The sequence below is a fragment of the Magnolia sinica genome, chromosome 5, assembly GCF_029962835.1.
Source record: "Magnolia sinica isolate HGM2019 chromosome 5, MsV1, whole genome shotgun sequence".
Taxonomy (NCBI): Eukaryota; Viridiplantae; Streptophyta; class Magnoliopsida; order Magnoliales; family Magnoliaceae; genus Magnolia; species Magnolia sinica.
This window is the reverse complement of record NC_080577.1, coordinates 110,363,394-110,383,438: the sequence shown is the minus strand read 5'-3', so window position 1 is coordinate 110,383,438 and position 20,045 is coordinate 110,363,394. Positions and strand designations below refer to the sequence as shown.

Here is a 20,045-nt window from a genome sequence, read left to right as displayed (position 1 = left end):
CATGTAGGCAGAAAAGATGGGTGGTGTAGGTGATCAGTTCTCACAATCCAAACAAATTCTTTCTACCGGATTTGGAGGAATCCAGCACAAACTTGCACTTATGGACCCCTTCATCCCAATGGTCCAATAAGTGGGCCCCACATAAACTTGCACCTTAACAAGGTAGGAAGAATTTATACTGGAATACTAAACTTTGTCCTGAACAAACAGAAGAAACTAACTCCAAAAAGCTTCAAAATCCAAACAAGAAACAAAACAGAGAAACACAATTTTCAAATTATCAAAATCAAAAACAGAAAGTTTCAGTACAAACCATGCTTCATAAGTCTCTATGCAGATAAGAATTCAGATTTGAGGAACTCCTCATCCTCCATGAAAACCTGCAGATTCTTAGTCTTCAGCAAGAAGTCCACTGCCGCCTCCTTGAATTCCAACAAGCACCCAATCTTGATAAGCTTGCGAAGGCCCGCAATCCAATCAGGCTCCGCCCATAACAGCCCTTCAGCTATCACTTCAGAGAAATACGTCGCGAATTCCATGCGGGATTTGTTACCGGACGATTTATCCATCTTCTGAATGAACAGCTTTGAATCCTCTCTATCCCAACGAATCATTCGTGCAGCTTTTGTTCTGATGATCTTTCCTGAAGACAGTGTCAGATTGTAGCTTACTGTAATGGGTTCATCTGAAACAAACAGTTCGACACGGAGAAGGTTTTTCACTGTCTGATGTCTCGCCTCCAAGGGCATCTCAAATGAAGGATTGGAGAGAAACCCGAGTGCAATTCGGAACAAACTGCTCTGGAGCATCTCATATTTCTGATCTAACTTCTCAAATTTGATCTTGTTCGAAGCAGAAGATTCAGCCTTTCGAACGGATTCGGAAATGGTTCGGACACCAATGCTGCTGTAGATCTTATTGAACCTATAGCGAGAAAGAGAAGGCAAGCTCTGTTGAGGATACCAGACAAATATTGGTTCTTGAGAAGCCTTCTCGAAAAGATCCTTCAATTGCAGGTCGTCAGGGATGAAAACATCTCGCTTGTCAACTAGTCGGAATCCTTCGGAAGCCATCTTCACGGGCACCTTCAAGATACTGCTCGAGAGAAGCTTCTCCACCTTTGAATTCCAATGCTTCGCCACAAATTCCCAGAAAGAACAGCACTCCTCATACACCATTTTGTGGTCAGTTTTTTCCCAATCACTCCACAGACTGCAGTAATCTTCGATAGTTGGATTTGAGCTTACTCCGAGCGTCATGGAGAAGAAGCCAAGTATATCGTTCTTGTAATACTTGTCCAAAACCTTCAACCGTGAGCCGAAGAGATTATCCTTGTCATGAATGACACAGCCTTTCGGACCCACCCATTCGCCCTTGGCGCTTCCGTTTGGTATCCAAATCCAGCTAGCTTCCTTACTGTCTGGGACCCAGTTGAATCTGCTCAAATACTCATAGACTCTAATTATGACTGTAGATTGAGAATGGCAACTGAGGTGGCCCGCAAGCAATGGGCAACCATTTTCAGCATCCACAGTCACTCCAATTGCATTGAGCTCTTTTCGATATGATGCAATTTCAGTCCCATAAAAAGCTTCATCAATGAATGGGCCATCTTCATGTTCTAGGGAAACCCATTTCGAATCGAACAGCATACATTTGCTCGGCGATTGATAACCCATATGCGTCTTCAGCCACTTCTTATTGATCTGTCGCATGAATTCCTCTGGCAAGGCATTGCTCTGCTTCTGTAAGTATTGAATGCATTTCAGCAGTGACAGCATGCTTGCTGAAGTTACTCTGCTCGGGTTTTGAATACTAAGATAGGCAGCTACAAACCTCGACCCATCTTTGAATTTGACTACAGCGCCAAAATCCTCCAACTCATTTCTGTATTCATGGATGTCTTTTCCATAGCATGCCTTGCTGTCATCGATGAAAGGGAGGTTCGTGATCGGACAGATAGATTCCCATTCTGAATCAAACAGTATTGTTTCCTTTGGAGATCGGAAGCCATGGGAACGGGTCTGCAGCCATTTTTCTTCGAGTATGCAGTTGAATAGCTCTTCGGGGAATCTACATTTTGCTTCCTTTAGGTGCCGGTAACATGCTAGCAATGCAAGCACATTTTCTTTTTTAACAGAAGACATCTTAGCAAGCTCTTTGAAACGAAGAGTTACTGCCTTAGACACTCCTTGTAGCGTTACAAATACCCCAACTGCTTTCAACTCATCCTTGTATGAGCGGATCCCGCTCCCGTAGAATTGTTCATCAATCAATGGCATTCCATTGACAACCTTCATAAGGCATCCCCATTTGGGATCAAACAAGAAAGAGTTGGCTGGTGACTGGTAACCGAGATTGGTCTTTACCCATCTCTGATTTTTAATCTTCTTTGTGATCTGGTTGGACGATCCTGAATTTCGAATGCACTCCAATATCAAAAGAACGCTATCTGCTGACAGAGAAGTTAAAGAGACAGGCAATTTGAAGTGGTTGACCACAATGTTGATGCGGCAATTCACATCAAAGCCAACTACAACACCAAGCAGCTGAAGCTCTGCTTTATACAAGAGTATGTCCTCACCATAGTATTCTTTGTCGATGAAGGGTGGATTGCTGATCTCCAACACAGCTTTCCACTCAGGCCCATATAAAATGGACCCCACTGGAGATCTGTTGCCATGAGTGGTCCTTAGCCAACTCCCGCATTTGACACTCTTGATGAATTCCTCCGGTAACAGGTACTTCTCCCGCATGAATTTTATCAACTGCAACATCGATAGCACATTCGCACTCGTTAGCCTCATGGAATTGGCTAGCTTCATGAGCTGGTCGACGATGAACTGGCATGCTTCCCCATACTCGAACATCACCCCGATTGTTTTCAGCTCTTCCTTGTAGTAACTGATCCTGTAGTCGTAGAATTCCTGGTCGATCAAGGGGATATCGACCATCATGGACCCCATCTGAAGTAGGCTTCCCCAGTCAGAGCTTGATAGGAATGTCTCCGAGGGAGGCTTGTAACCAACAGATGTCTTCAGCCAACTCCCTTTCTTGATGCATCGCAAGAATCTGCCAGGAATCTGCACCCCCTTAGATCTTAAATTCTGAATCCATTCCAAAAGCAGAAACATCTTTTCCTTCGTCAATGAAGATGACACAGTAGGAAAGGCAGCATCAGGAGGAAATAGACTGGGTACATCAAAAGCTTCAATGTAAACCTCCATGAACTTCATCAGCTGTTTCTTCGATGAATGCAGACCAGCAAAATAGCCCTCCTGGACATAATCTTCACTCAGTTCGACGTAGTTCTCTCCTCCCCATGGGTTCGAACCCAACAATCCAGCCCACTTGCTGCCATTGGCAGGGACGAGGACCCAACTCCATTGTGTAGTCACCTGACCGTAGTTATCTACAAGCGGCATTTTACCACACAGCTGAGAGACTTCCCGATCTGACAAGTATTTCTCTGAGAGAGAGTGATATAAGAAGTGGGTGAAAGCTATGACAAGCTTTTTAACATTCCTCAGCTTTCTATCATTCCTCACTGCATTGGCGAGAAGATCACCATATTCAAATACAGTCAGACAGCCCACTCCAGCATACCGCCGAAGCCATTCCCGTATTGTTTCCCTCTTTGGAGACAATCTGAAAGCCTTGTGCATGCCTTCCGGGAAGAAGAAGCGGTCTATGGCACATCGGAATTCATGGTTCCAATTGATAAGCCACAAAACATGATTGGCATTGGATGAAAAGCATATCGTGTTACCATTAGTCTTGGTTGCATTGTTGATGCTTGACAATGATTGATTGCAGTTCCGATCAATGTATTTCAAAAGTGGTATGTTCCTGATATCAGTCTTCCCAAAAATCTTCCAATTGTCTGCGAAAAAGGATAGCAGCTCCATATAAAGATCTTCGGAAACACCCAGTACTAAATTCGAGCTCCTGATGCATTTCACATACCATTCATTGTCGATGGGCCCCACACCCAAGAAACCCAGGACATCATCGTATTTGGCCTCATCAAATGCTGAATTTAGAATGTAGGTCCTGTGGGATATAAGATTCTGGAAACTCACACCTTGCTCCTTTGCCTTGATCAAGATATCCCAAAATGCAGGCATTAGCCGGCCTACATCGCTGGGCTTGCAGAATAGCTTTTGCTCTGCGAACGACTCGCATGGTATGATATTCTCCGCGACGACCTTCACTCTTATTGCCTCTCGCACGATGTTCAGCTCCTCGAATGAAGAGGTTTTTACAGGCAAGAACTTGAACATTGGAGGGAGGGAGGATGTGGGTGCATTGCCTGTTTCTTTCACAAGAGAGATGAAAGCATTGATGAAAGCAGAGGACACGCAATCGAGAATGCCTTTGTTCCACACATTATCCAAGAGTATTGTTTCTCTTGATGATGCTAGAATGAAATCTGCCTGAATTATGAATGGAAAGTTTGTGATCATCTCTGTCGGCAGAAAGGCATAAACGCCAGGTGTTCCCATCCCTCGAGCGAGACGTTCCGCAAAGGGAAATGCTAGTGTGATCACCCATTCCTCAACTTCCTTTCTCCTTTCAATTTGGTTTTCCAATTTAACTGGGAATCTTTGCTTCCACATATGGTAAATGCATTGGTTCTCTTCCCCTTTGCAGTGCTCTTCAGCTGATAGATGGAGAGTGTAGGACTCTGCATCAATGTTCTTCATCCTCTTGAAGTTGGTTTCACTCGAAATAGAGATGGCACTAACTGTATTGAGCTGAGGATCGTCGTTGTCTTCCCTGACACTAAGTTGCTTGATTTTCGAAAGATACAACATGACCTCAGGGTGCATGCTCGATAGCTGTTGCTTCACAGCTGTTACCTTTTCCGACTTCAATGGCAGGATTATAGTTGTTGCTGGAAGGGTTTTATCAGTGCCATAGATTTTTTGTATGTCAGAGAGAGTTGGGTTCTCGTCCACCCACTCGGGGACAACGTATCCGAGATTGCAGTCTGGATGTGCCTCTTCATTAAACCTTATCTGATACCCACTGCTGAAAATATAAGGCTGGCTCGTAATGAGGAATACGCTCTTGAATCCGATACCTGCCAATCACCCAAAATGTTAATTTTGATCATACTAAAAGAAATTTGAAAGAAATAAAAAGGCAGGTAATGGTAAGGCAATTTATTTGAGCTATTTTTGGAATGATGAAAGAACCCATATTTTTTCAAGAGATGAATAATAAACATTCAAACGTTTTGAATGTGGAAATGATAGGAAGGATCATGTTCAAGAACTGTGTATTATGAACAAGTTTTCAATGTATGAGGAATTCTTCATCAGTAAAAACATTCCACCCTGTCCTGAGCCTAGTTAAAGGAGGGTTGATGCCAGGCGTTTTCCAAATCAAACATGAGAATTCCTATTTCAGATATTGAGATTGGTTTGTGACTAAGAACCAGGATTGCAGCAGCTGAGTCCAAATAGCTCGTATAAGGCTATGATGATGGTGATGATAATGATGTTTTCAAGAGATGAAGAGAAGGTTCTATGGTTTTGAAAGTGGATACAATAGTAAATAAAACCCTGTTCTTGTGGAGATTGAAATATATACAAAAATTTTCAGCAAACGGAATAAAGACTCTACTTGATTCAACTGACTAATGGTATGGATTGTGTTGAATATGCAACTGTCTTACTCTCTTTGTTTGAATTTAATAATGAGTTATGATAAGTTGCTGCTTGTGATTTTATCCATTGGGTAGCTTCCTAGGTGATTTTGTTGAGATGTGGAGCCACATCTGGGGGCTGCTCGACCGGTCGTGGCCTATGCTCGACCAATCGTGAGCAGTCATGGACTGGCTCGACTCAAAGTCCAGCAAGCATCAGATTTTTGGGTTCCGAGGTGCTCGACCAGTCGTGGCCCATGCTTGACCGGTCGAGGGGTCCGCTCGACCGGTCGTGAAGTCTGCACGACCAGTCGAGGTTACGCAGATTTGTTTCCGGATTTGATGCGGACTGCGGAAATTTGAGTCGGTTTTTGCAAGGGTACGAAAGGGAAGTTGCCTAAACTATAAATAGGTGTCCCTAGGGCTTTTCTAGGGTATAAAAAATAATTCTAAGGTGTGGGCAAATGGTTTTCTATGTACTTCCAAAGGAGAGGTTAGTATATTGCCTTGTAATTTTCATTTTTCTTCATAGTGGAAGTTTGCATCCGTGGTTTTTTTACCCTTGTTGGGGTTTTTCCATGTATATCTTGTCTTGTGGTTTGTATGGAATGCTTTGATTCTTTTTCTAGTTTATATTTCTTCTTAGTTATCGTTTGTGGGTGAGACTTGAGATTGGATCTCAGTTCACTGCATTGTTGGATTGCTGCGCAACAGATTTTTCATGTTAGGCATTATATAGGTATTTTTTATGCTTGTCGCCTGTGTTTGATTGTTTCTCATATCACAGGTTAGATTGTTTTGCCACATTCATTATATTGCACTCTCCATCAATCCATCCATGCATCCATTTAACTATCTATCTCAAGCATCTAACCTTGCTTTGCTAATTTGAAATGCAAATGAGCAAAGAAATTGGGGAACATAACTCTCTAACTATTCTCTCATTTTGCATCTTAAAAAAAAACCACAACTCATAGAGAAAAACAACATGATGGTCATATTTGCAATGAGCTTGTATTGCTTTTCTTGTTTCTTCTATTCCCCTTATATTATGGTTCTTTTCTTCTTCTTTTTTTAAATAATAAAATTTCCTCTCAATGTTTTAAATAGTGAATAGCATGTAGTGTAGCGTTCAGCTCTCTGAAACGTAAGGCATAAGGTACATAGCATGTAGCGTAAGCTAGAAATTACTTCTAGATTTTTAATCAAGGTTGCATGTGATTGCATCAATACATAATATTCTGCACCAAATTAGGTTGATTAATTATGAAATTAACATAATTTCATCATATCTGGGGCAACCAAATGAAGTCTAAAGTAATAGGAAAGGGCAATGATTAAATATAAAGGTAAAGAAACAACAAGAAAATTGATTTAATATTGTTACTTATATTATTTTACTAAAAGCATTGATAAGATTAAGTAATTTTTATTGAAAATAGGAATTCATAACCAATCATTGAAAACATTGACTTTCATTGCGTAGTGAAAAATAACTTCTAATGTGAGCTGCGTGGCATGTAGTGTAGTCTTATATAGCATGTAGCTTACATAAATTATCATGTAGCGTAGGCGGCATGTGACTTGAGCTATTTTCATGAGCAACATAGCATTAAGGCCAAGCTACGCTACATAGTGTAAGCTACACGCTATATAGCGTAGCTATTTGCAACATTGTTTCCTATCATTAGAGATCAATGAAAGAGTTGACAGTATTGCCATCCATGGGAGATAGTCTCATTCTTGTTCTTTCTAATAAGATTCATCTTGGGCTATATATATATATATATATAACGCCCTGGAAGAAGCAATGTCTCAATAGGTTTATCAGAGCATCAATGGAGTATGATTTTGAAGAAGCAATGCAATTCAATGTGCCTTCAAGGTACTAGATATTATGATATTGATTGTGAATGTAGATGAGATTTGTTGAGTTTAAAGTTACTCGGATTGATTATCTGATAAAAATGACATTGGATCAGTAAGATCTTTTCTTAAAGCGAAAGTTACCCCATCAACAAAGGGATCTTTTTCCTAAAACAGTTTTCAAGTTCCATGAGGTTTTTATGGAGTTTCCAAGATGTAATGGGAAAATCCACCTAGAAGTCAACAGGTTGAAAGGCCAACATAAAGTAGATGGTGAGCAGCCAGTCCTACCACTGAATGCAATCAGCAAAAGAAGATTTGTACATCAACCCAGGGCATTGTGATGATTGACCCCAAATAGCTAATACAAAGATATGGCTGCAACTTTGATTGATCCAACCTGAGTTCAAGTAGGGTTGTCAAGGTCCTTGGGTCAGGTCTGGGTTGGAATATGCCAACCCAATTTGAATTCAGGTTGGGTTCAGGTTGAGCACATTCAGGTTGGGTCACATTTACTTGGGATGGGTTAGGTTCAGTCAGGTTGGGTCCTGTTGGGTCTAGTATAGAGGGCTAGAGGTTGGGCACCTCAGTTTGGAATTCAAGCTGGGTTGGGTCTGTTGGGTCCTCTTGAGGTCTGGTTGGACTCGGTTTACCCAAAACCCAAGCCAACAAGCCTGAGTTGCACCCCTAGATCAGATCAACCCCAAAAAGCCAGGATGTGGGTGTGATGAAGATCAACGACAAATAGTTGGGACATGGCTAAAATGAAGATGGACCCCCCAAATAGCTAAGATAAGGACACTGATGATCAACCCCAAATAGCCAAGAGAAGGCTTTGGAGAAGATCGACCCCAATCACTGGAACAAGGCCATGATGAAGATCAACCCCAAAATAGCTTGAACAAGATATGATGTTGATGAACCCCACAGATAGGTCAAGGCTATGATGATGACGAAAGCTCTCAAATTGAGCCCCTTATTCACAAGAGCATGGTAAGAAGGAAAACAAAATCACTTTGATACTTTGGCAGAGTGATGAAGGATACGTGAGCAGTTGGTAATTATTTAGAAATTGAATATGCGTTATAAGAGTAATTCAAATCAAAATGTCCAATTACGGGTCCCAGTTTAGATGTATTATGAAAACGTTTATTTGATATCTGACCATTTCAAAAATACCCAATGGTACTATTTCAACAAACAAGTTTCCACATATCAAGGGTTAGGATTGTTCAACCAATCTGACTTTTGGGACTTAATGAATGTGAGCTGCACAATATAGTCCGCATATTGAGAGTCATATGCTGGAGTATAAAAAACCTCCCTATTCAGACCGCAACCAAAATCAAGAACTCATTGAGTAAACAAGAAGCTTACAGTTAGATGAATGGAAGAGCATGTTACAGATTATCATACATAACTTCAAGCTTGCAGCACGAACAGAAAGCTTAATAACCGAAGATAAAGTGTTCAACTTCCAAAATGCATTAGGATTTAAGAACACCTAAAAGAGGATGCATGATAAAAACAAAAACAAAAAAACAAAGACTCTGGAAAATTCAAATATTCGAACTTAAGTTAACTCCAAATAGCTATGATTATGATGATGAAATTGGGGAACTCAGCAAGTTCTTATCTGCTACACTGCTCTCAAGTTGGACAATTATCCATTGTCAAGACCATTCATCAGGTGGGTCCCACCATGATGAAATTGGGGAGCTCAACAAGTTCTTATCCAATGCACTTCTCTCACATTGGACACGTGTCATGAACATCCATTGTCAAGAACCTTGATGAGGTGGTTCCCACCATGGATGGGGTATTGTTTGCCAATGACACAATGCGCAACCCCACCCGTCCAATTGGGGGACCTTTTCACATTCATCGCCGACAGTTGCCAAATGTCCTTTTCCATCATCCTTCTGTATGTCTCAACATTGAACTGTTAAGATTGTCTGAACATTGGTATTTCTACACCGTTGAAGATGTATGGAAGGACCCACCCAAGTGGAAGGTCAATTACATGGGTCATCTAGGGGGCGTTTGGATCGTAAGTTACTTTAGCTTATCTAAGTTTCTTCAGCAGGTATTTGGTAAACAACGTATTTATCATCCAAAAAGTAGAAAAATCATATTTAATTATTTGGTATCCAACATCGTAAGTAATTATCTTGAATGTCTCCCACTTATATCCACCGTCCATCATGTGGTGGGGCCAACCTTTGATGTGGATATCCTTCATTTGTGTGGGCCCCACCTTTGATGTGGGCAGTCCATCATGTAGGGGCCAACCTTTGATGTCAGTTGTCAATCATGCAATGCCCACCTTGGTTGTGTGCCATTCATCATTATGGGCCGACCTTTAAAGCGCACAGTTCGTTAGGTAGGGCCGACTTTTGATGTTAGTCATTCATAATGTGGGGCTACCATCAATGTTATTGTCCATCATAGGAAGCCCATCTTCAATATCCACTTCTCATCATGTGGAGCCCACCTTTGATGTGGATAGTCCATCATGTGGGCCCACCTCCAATGTGGGTTGTCCATCATGCAGGACCCGCCTTGGATATGGGCCACTCATCATTAGGTTGACTTTGGTGTGGACTGTACATCATGTGGGGCCCACCTTGATGTGGATAATCCATCATGCTGGCCAACCATTATTAATTGCCCATCCATCATGTGGAGCCCACCTTTGATGTGGGTTGCCCATCATGTGGGTCCCACCTTCAATGTGGGTTGCCCATCATGTGGGGCTCACCTTGAATGTGGGTCATTCATTACTAGAGGGGACCTTTGATGTAGATCATCCATCATGCGAGGCCCACTAGACCATCTACCCATTAATTTACCTATTCATTGGATGATTTTCCAAACATATGAACTTAGAATGGGTTGATGGCCATAGATCTGTAACAAATGAAAATGAAAAAAATAACTTACGTTTAGAAGTAGAAAAGTAATTAAAAATAAATTACTTTTTTGTAAAAAAACTACTTATATTTAATTTTAATAACCAAACTAATTTCTTTTCTTTTTTTCAAAAACTAACTTATTAACCTAGACAAGAAAAAAAAAAAACTACTTATTTGGTAGTATCCAAACGGCCCCTAGCGACATTTCCAATTTCTAGTGGGAGATCTAGACAATGACGAAATTCATACACAACCACTTTAATTTTTGTTATCAACAAAAGAAATACTTGTTTCGATCCTGGGGCAGATCCACAAGTTTTCATGTTCCATTTTACATTATACAATCCATCTCATTGTTTATAGCTTCTTTCCAAAAAGAAACATCTTAAGATCTAAGGGCATCATTTATTGTTACTGGATCATTTTAAGGCGATATCATGGCCTCTTCTATTTGGCATCCCGACTTTATTCGAATAACACCGTAACCCCGTCGAAATTCTTGTAAGGGAAACAATTAGAAATGTTGTAATTTATCCGGTCCTAAAAAAAAAAAAAAAAAAAAGAAGAAGAAGGAAGAATCAAGTAAAGAAGTGGTGAGAAGAATAACTGTTACTGAATTGGAATACCTTTCTCTCCAATGTATCCACGTTGCCTCTTCCCTTTCTTTGTGGATCCTCCAACATTGCATATGGAGTCGATGTTCTTCTCGGAGAAGCCTCTTTCATTGTTGAATAGAAGTAGAGTGGAGTCGGCGCCGGTTTCAGTGATGTCTTTTGATGTGATGACAAACTCCAGCGATGGATCCACGCCAGTCAAGTACTCATTATCTTCCGCATTCTGTAAAATTCATAATCCAAATTCATTTCATTGCATCAACCCCTCATGATTGAATCAGCCTGATTTTAAACCAAGAGATCTATGTGGTGGGGCCCGCCTATTGGACAGCTCATGCACATGTGGCATGCTGACACGTGTATAGAAGATGGGCCATAACTTAAGGTCCAGTGAAGTGTATGTGAACATTCCTTTACAAGGATGAAATGGTGAAAGAAACAAGGAATAAATGTGTGACAGTTAAGTTAGTTAAAATGATGAAGTGGTTAATTTTTCATTATTGAGTGATTCTTATCGCTTAAAGGTCAAGAAAAGAAAATGGTAAATGGTGGAATCTCTGTCAATCCAACGGTTAGGATCATCCCATATCCATATGATTCAAGGATAGCCACACATGCATCGTGGGACCAGTCCAGTAAGTGGTGCGGATAATGGACCATTTATTTGATACATGCCCAGTCACGGACGGCTTGAAAGAGCTTTCCTATATATAGCGTACGTGTGTATAGGCAGCTCATGGACAAACAAGCACGTAGTTATGAGATCCAATCCATCTATCAGGGGTCCCTACTAATAGATTCCCTGTTCCTAGAGTCTGATCAGTCAAAAAAATATATATATCAAGATGGCTACGGTTTATATAGAACAAATGTACAGCTATGGAAGCTTGGATGAAGTTTTCTAAGCCGTCCACTCATTTCTAAAATCATGGCCCACCTGATGAGTGTACAAGCTTCATTTTCTAAACTAGAATATCTTTAAGTCTGACCCACCTGGTGACCGACTTTAATATTGTAACTGTCTGCCATGCTGGCACAGGTGGTTCCACGGAGTAGGACGCTGATTGGGTACTGCCCCGCCCATCTTTAGCTAGGAACGGACAGGGCCGCTGAGGGGCTGTCGTGATTAATGGATTGTATGCAAGCCGTCCATACATTTTTTTTCATATCATTGTAAGGTATATGCCCAAAATGGAGACAGATCCAAGGCTCAAGTGGACCACACCACAGGAAGCAGCTGTGAAAATGAAGCTCACGTTGAAACCTTCCTAGGCCCCACCGTAACGGTTAATTACCATCCAACCTGTTCATAAGGTCACATAGACCTGGATGAAGGTGGCTTTTTGATAAGTCCTTTGAAAAAGATACCTGTATGTTAATTCTATATTAATCAAGTAATTTTTAAAATAAATTTTCATATATTATACATTAGCATTTTAAAATCTAATTTTGATAACAAAATTGATAGGGAGATGCTTTTTGAGTAAGGATATTACAAAAAAAAAAAAAAAAAAAAACCCTCATCTAAGTTTCTCTTTAAAAATTAGTGAAAATCAAGACTTGTGGAGCCTACATGATACGTGTACAACATCCAAACCATCTAACATATGCACCCTATTATGGAGATGGCAAGAACAAAAAACCAAGCCAATCAAATGGTCAGATGGGCTACACTTGAATTTGGATGTTTTGAGTGGTCTATATTAACTTTTACAAATTGGTCCACTTCATGATTGGATCCAAATCATGGAGGCATTTTCTCCATAAAAATCCCATTTAAAATTATTTCTTAAATTATAATAAGTTTTTTTTTTAGCAAGATTTCCTGCGAAGACCCACAAAATTTTAAAATTCCCCAAGAATGGAATTAGTCAATATGGATTAAGCCCAGTCCAATACATTCAGGGCATGGGCCCAACAGCCGGGTTGTGAGGCCCACCCAGACCGGTCCATCCTACTCCAGCCAAGCCGGTCCTTGTCGACCGGCCCAGCCAATTTGCAATTCTGAGAGAATTCTGAGAGAGAGAGAGAGAGAGAGCAATTCTGAGAGAATTCTGAGAGAGAGAGAGAGAGAGAGAGAGAGAGAGAGAGAGAGAGAGACCTGAATGAGTTCCATTAGAAAATGGACGTCTTTAGTATACAGCTCGGCGGACAGATAATTAACGGCCTGATGTAAAGCTCCCGCTAGAGGATTTGGTTTTCCTCCGATCGAGAATGTCTCTCTCCTAATATGCTCAATATGCTGTTTTGGCGTTCTTGTTTCCATCCCTTCTGTCAGTCGTGAAATGCCAGAATCCTATTTCTTATGGGAATCCAAATGCAGGAAATCAAAAACCAGAAAAAGTATTTCTCTGTATTTCATTTCGCTTCTTATAAAGGGGAAGATATGCTTAGGGAAGAAGTTAAAAAACATGGAAAAGCCCAAAAAGCCACCGAAAGAGAATCACTGAGAGCGAGGGAAATATAATCGCACTCGCTCGAGTAAACTTGGAAATTCCAATCGCCTCGCACGTGGAAACTGGAATACGAGTGATTCATCAGGACTCGGATTGCGTACTTCTGTGGGCCCATCGTGATGTATATGTTTTATCCACACCGTCCATCTATTTTGCACCCTCATTTTAGTATAATCCTCCGAAAATATGATAGATCCAAAACTCATGTGGACCACACCATATGAAACAGTTTTTGATTGAACGCCCACCGTTAAAAGCTTACTGGGGATTACAAAAGTTTTCGATCAAGTTGATATTTTTGTTTCCCTTCATGTAGACCTATATATGACCTACTCAATAGTTGTATGGCAAATAAAAATTACAGTGGACCTTAGGAAGTTTTTAATTGTAAGTGTTCAATCACCAATGTTTCCTGTGGTGTGGTCCATCTGAGCATTGGATTCACCTGATTTTTGGGCTTATTATATAAAATGAGTTAACAAAATGGATGGATGACGTGGATGCAATTCATACATAATGGTAGGGCCCACGGAGCTTTTCCAGCAGCACCGAGTTCCTACCTTGGTGCTGCATGCTACACTACTCAATCCGAGTCTAATTCAGCTGCCTAACACACTATGTAGTTGACACGTGTGGAGAAAACAGGCCCGTGTGATTATCAGGTTAGGCGTACCTGTGGAAAAAATAAACGGCTACTAGAGATTTAACTATCGGTTCAACTTCTGTGAGCATGCGTGGCCCACCTGGTGATCATATTTGCATGGTTTGAGGTCATGGAATACACACAATTAGATCGACTAAGACATGCCTCAATTTAGTACACGTGTGACGCGAATGAGATTCGTTTTTATCCAATGAGGTTCGCTCGAATATATCCGGGAGATTGCAATATCATACGCGGGGCCTTTGGCCATTGGAATCGAATTTCTCAATAATTCGAACGGTTTATGTGATAGGATTTTCTTGGATAGGATATTTATGAAAACTTTACGAGATTGAACAAATTTTATGGTAGACGTCCATATTCAAAGTAAAAGAGCCAAATTTTAATGTATTGAAATCATATAATTTGAAGTAATTTTTTTATTATCCACCGTAAAATGAGATGGTAATCATATAAACGGCTTGGATCATAGTATAACGACAGATATTCAAAACATAGGTCCCAACTTATCATATTATGGTACGTCGGGACGTATTCGAGGCTTCGAGCAAACCTTTCCTCGAAATAGTTCAAATTGCACTCGCCTAGAGTGCCACCTTGTAAGATACTCGCATTACAAGTGGAGACGACGCCTGCGTGGGAAATATCGGGCCTGCTCGTCCTTCGATCCCAAATTCATAGATGAAATTATTGAAAAAAAATAATCACGTTGTTATGATTACATCGTTTGGAAAATGCGTTCCTTGAATTTAGACCGTTGGTATATTTATACTAGGAGTTGTGCTCGTTCGGCCAATATGGTGATCATCTCAATCTGAGTTTGCAGATAATGAACCTTAATGGTGAATATTATCTGTTCAACTGCTTGGATATTTCGTACGTGTGACTGCTTTTCATGTATGATGCGAATACACTCGAGCGTTTCGTAACAGTGAGGAAGAGTGGGAAAGAATTTCAAAGGAACGTCTGATTCAGACTATGTACGGTCTCGTACTGTAAATAGGTGATGAGTCCGCGCTGACACTTTAATCCTCCCAGGAGAAATAGTAAGCTATGGAGAAACGCGCGAGAAGAGATTGAATATGTGGATTTCGTCACACGTGCCACATCAGGACATTTCTACGAGATCATGTCCATTCATTTAGTATACAAAAACGTTATTATCAAAATAGAAATATATTCATTTACTTGATAGATCCTATATGAGGAAAATTAATAGTTAGAATAAAAAATTTACAATACATTATATCTAGCGTGTGTTATGTGGACCGATTGATGACCGTACCATCTTAGATTATTTTATTAAAAATTTCACACCATTAACCACTAGTTTTACGGTTCGGATTTCTGAAACGTTTGCTGAGTTAGTTCATTTCCCGAGATTCACCTCTTCAACCTTTCCTCGCTTGAATGGCTCAAGAATTTCTTTCTCGATAAATTTGCATTTATGCAAGCGCATCAACAACGAACGGGGGAATCGGATTAGCTACTTCCCCAGCCACCAGCCCGGTGGCTGGTGGTCGGTGCTCCGTGGGCGCCACCATGATTTATGTGTTCCATCCATTCTGTTCATCTAATTTTACAGATTATTTTAAGCTTGATCCCAAAAATGAGAGGAAAATAAATTTTAGGCGGACCACATCAAAGGAAAAAAAATAGTGATTTGATATCCACCATTAAAATCCTCCTAAGGCCCACTGTACTGTTTATTTGACATACAATCTGTCAGATGAAGGGAAAAAACAAAGATCAGCTTGATCCAAAACTTTTATACCCTCAAAAAGTTTTTAAGTCAAAATTCATTCAACACTGTTTCCTATAATGTGATCCACTTAAGATTCGGATATACCTAACTTTTGTTCTCATATCATAAAATAATTTATAAAAATAGATGGACGGCATATATGAAACACACATCATGCTGGGGCCCACAGAGCACTAAACACCAGCCATTGGCTGGTGGCAGGGGGAGTAGCCAATCCGTTTCCCGAACGGGACGCGGTTCGGCTAGTGACCCCACATCAGCCAGCTAGTTGCTGTCAAAGCTCTGTGAGCCCCACAATAATGTATGGGTTTTATCCACGCCGTCCTTCCATGTTTCCAGCTCAGTTTAGAGCATCCAAAAAAGAGATAGATCCAAATCACAGGTGGGCCACACTAGGAACGTAGTGTTGACTGAATGTCCATCATTAAAAACTTTCTAGGCCCACTGTGATGTTCATTTTCCATCCAGCCTGTTGATAAGGTCATAAAACCCTAGATGAAGGGAAAACATAAATATCAGCTTGATCCAAAACTTCTGGCCCGTCAAAAAGTTTTCAACGGTTAGTATTCAATTCCTAATATTTCTTCTAATGTTGTCCACTTGATATTTGTATTAGAAATTTGGGACTGTGGACCCCACCTCTTATCCGGCTGTTTTCGTGAAACAATACAAACTTTGTTTTGGAACTTAGACCTGCTCGTACGGACAATGAATATGAGGATGAAAATACCCCTCCTTTCACGGAAACGGATTGGGTACTCCGCCTGCCACCAGCCAATGGCGGATGGTCGGTGGTCTGTGGGCCCCACCATAATGTATACTTTTCATTCATGCCGTCCATATATTTTTCTAGATCATTTTATGTTATGAGACCAAAAATGAGGTATATCCACATCTCAAATGTACCACATGACAGGAAATAGTGTTGAATGAGTGTTGACCATTAAAAACTTTTAGGGAGCCCACTGTGATGTTTGTGAGAAATCCTCCCCATCTAAGTTCATTCATAGGGTCACAAAGACCTAAATGCATAGGAAAAACAAATTTCATAATGATCCAAAACTTCTGTAACCCCTAAAAGGGTTTCAATGGTAGACATTTAATTCCCCACTGCCTTTTACAGTATGGTCCACTTGATAGTTAGAGCTATCTTATTTTTCGTCTCAAGCCTTAATATGATCTCTCCAAATAGATGGACAGTTTGCATATAATACAAACCTCATGATGGGACCCACAAAAGCAACATAGTAAAAAAAAAAAAAACCACAGACGGCCGCGGCGCTGCCGTCCGTGGTAGTCTACTACGGTTATAATCCGTAACTATAGTGTATCGAATATCGCAGATTTTTTAAGCTAACTCGCTGGCCAGTTCTGGACATTTTCGATAATATCGAAAGACCTTTGATGTATATTGAAGGTGATTTTTACCTATAGCTACGGATTATAACCGTAGCCATAATTATAGTGTGTGCCAGTCTATACAACTTTTTTTTTTTAATCTTATTTTTTTACATGGAGAACTTTATTCTACCTACAATATTCTCTAATACATATTTATATAAATATGTATATATAAGCATTAAAGAAAAAAAAATTTCTCTCTTTATTTATTTATTTATTTCTTTACACATTTAACAAGAATATCTTCTAAACCAAAATTAGCTACTTGACGTACCCTATATGATTTTGGGTAGGAGAAGCTACATTAGTCAACCAACCTAGTTATTTTTCAAGATTCCATCAGGTCGATGGTTGAAAATCCATTCAATTCACTTCGCGATCAATTTCATTCATTTCATTTACTTCGCGATCAATTCCATGTATTTCACTATCAATATCGGCGATTCCCCTTCACTAGTTCACAGTCAATTCCCTTCACTTCACGGTCAATTCCGTGCATGTCATGGTCAATTCCCTTCATTTCATGGTCAAACAGAAATTGAGCGGGGCAAACTAGAAATTCAGCGAGTCAAACCAGAAATTGAGCGGGGCAAACATTAAATTGAATGGGGCCAACAAAAAATTCAGCGGGGCAAACATAAAATTGAGTGGGGTAAACTGAAAATTGAGCAGGGCAAACATGAAATTGAGTGGGGCAAACTGAAAATTGAGCGAGGCAAACTACAAATTGAGCAAGGCAAACTAAAAATTGAGCGGGGCAAATATGAAATTGAGTGGGGCAAATTAGAAATTGAGCGGAGCAAACATGAAATTGAGCGGGGCAAACTAGAAATTGAGCGGGGCAAAAATGAAATTGAGCGGGGCATGCTTCAAATTGATGGCTCATGTTTGCCCCACTAAAATGAAATCAATGGCTCATTTTAAGGCATGCTTCAAAAAATGAAGTAGATTCAAGCCCAAGCTATGGTGCTGGAAGTGGCTGCGACAACCTGTGCTGAGGTCGAGACCTTACAGATAGCCTTGAGGGTCTCCCTCTCCACTTTGGTAATTCAGGTTTCTTTATTATTGCTTTGATTTCTTATAGCTCCATGTTATTTCACTTTTTCCCTTCAATTTGAACACTAAAAGGAAACAATTTGTTTGTCTCACATCCGATAACTTTTCAACGTAAGAGAAATGTTTGGTTCATAAAATTTGTTCTTCCATTGACTATCGGAAAATGATGTCTGTAAAGTTTATATTCCCTCACTTATAGGTCAATTAAACATCCATTCCTTGCTAATAATGGCAATTTGCCCCATTGAATGCAAACAATTGCACAAGTAGAGAGAATGCAAACGATTTGCTACGTCTTGTCCTATAAGTGAAAAGCCACCCAATTTTTAAGAGTATATTAGGTGCACCCCAGCCTCACCCAGAGTGATGCAACCCTTCCCATGAGGCATTTTTACAAACATCTAAACTGCAATTTTAAAAACTCACTGTTTTACAAACAAATACAATGGCTTTACAGGTGTTTTATCAAACACCTTCTAAGTAACATAAAAACTTTTAAAAAAAAAAAAAAAGGAGAAAAAAGGTATTTGTTTAATGTACATGTTTGCCCCGCTAAATTTTCAGTTTGCCCCGCTCAATTTCATGTTTGCCCCGCTCAATTTCTCGTTGGCCCCGCTCAATTTCATGTTTGCCCCGCTCAATTTATGGTTTGCCCAGCTCAATTTCGTGTTGATTGACATGACGAGGGAGGGTGTGACATATGAACAGATGCTTTAGAATCTGAAGGATTTAAAATTAGTTAGACTAAAATAGAGTATATGGAGTGCAATTTTAGTAATAATAAGAGTGAGAACGAGGAATTAGTAAAGATTGCTTACTTGGATTGACAATTCATGAGAGTGGATAGATTGAGAAGGATGTTGCCCATAAAATTCGGGCGAGGTGGAAGAAATGGAGATGTGCCTCTGGAGTTTTATGTGATCGTCGTGTACTCACTTAAATTGCCCTGATCCCATTGACTAAGGATCGAGGCAAGCAGGAGCCCTGTAGCAAGGGGATAGATTGAAGAGGCACATAATCCCCCCTCCCCTCTTTCCTTACCATCATCGTCAAATGAAAGTAGAGTTGTGGCTGCTCTCTACTTCTGCTTGTAGACTTCTTCTCCTTCGTGCTTCAAGTGACAAAATGTGAAGCAGAGGTAGGTGAAGAACATGTGGTCCCTAGCAAAAATGGTTATGAAATAGATGTTGAACAACGAAGTTTGATTTTAGAAAAGCACCATCACTATGGGAATGTACACACGGTAGAAAAAAGTTACGTCAATCAGTTGAGATATGGCACGCTACAAGTGAATATTTGAGACAAAAAATGCATCGTAATTTAGGATGACTGATCTTTCTAATCTAGTCCATATAATGTCCTTTTTCAGGAGTGTACATGTGAAGAAATGATCAAAACGGTCGTATTTGTTAGGAAATTGGGAGTTCTTATCATAATGCATGACGATTTAATGGGGGGATTCATCGCAAATACTAGCTTGGCTCATTATTGCCAAACAATGGTTTACTTCGTCACATCCATTCAATTGGGTTGGTTTGTCTATTCCTTTCTATTGAAAAGGAGTCAGTTGTCTGTGTGAGTCACCTTCATCTAGGCTCCGCGAAAATTTTTATAAGATGGCTCTAAGATCAACCATGCTTTATGGGACAAAATTT

At 40.2% G+C, this 20,045-nt stretch overlaps 1 protein-coding gene across 2 annotated transcripts in view; it reads right to left on the bottom strand.

The window, feature by feature from the left end:
• Positions 1-202: 202 nt before the first annotated feature.
• The window catches only part of LOC131246676 (uncharacterized), a 52,870-nt gene continuing 33,027 nt past the window's right edge, over positions 203-20,045 (bottom strand). The window contains exons 1-3 of one of the 2 annotated variants that reach the window (XM_058247031.1): positions 13,150-13,349; positions 11,061-11,271; positions 203-5,086 (exon numbers count right to left, since the gene is read on the bottom strand). In XM_058247031.1, the coding sequence (XP_058103014.1) occupies positions 330-5,086; positions 11,061-11,271; positions 13,150-13,314 (5,133 nt within the window). In that variant the 5' untranslated portion in view covers positions 13,315-13,349 and the 3' untranslated portion in view covers positions 203-329. Of the gene's footprint in view, positions 5,087-11,060; positions 11,272-13,149; positions 13,350-20,045 lie in introns of those variants that run through there. The other variant, XM_058247030.1, reaches the window with a different exon arrangement.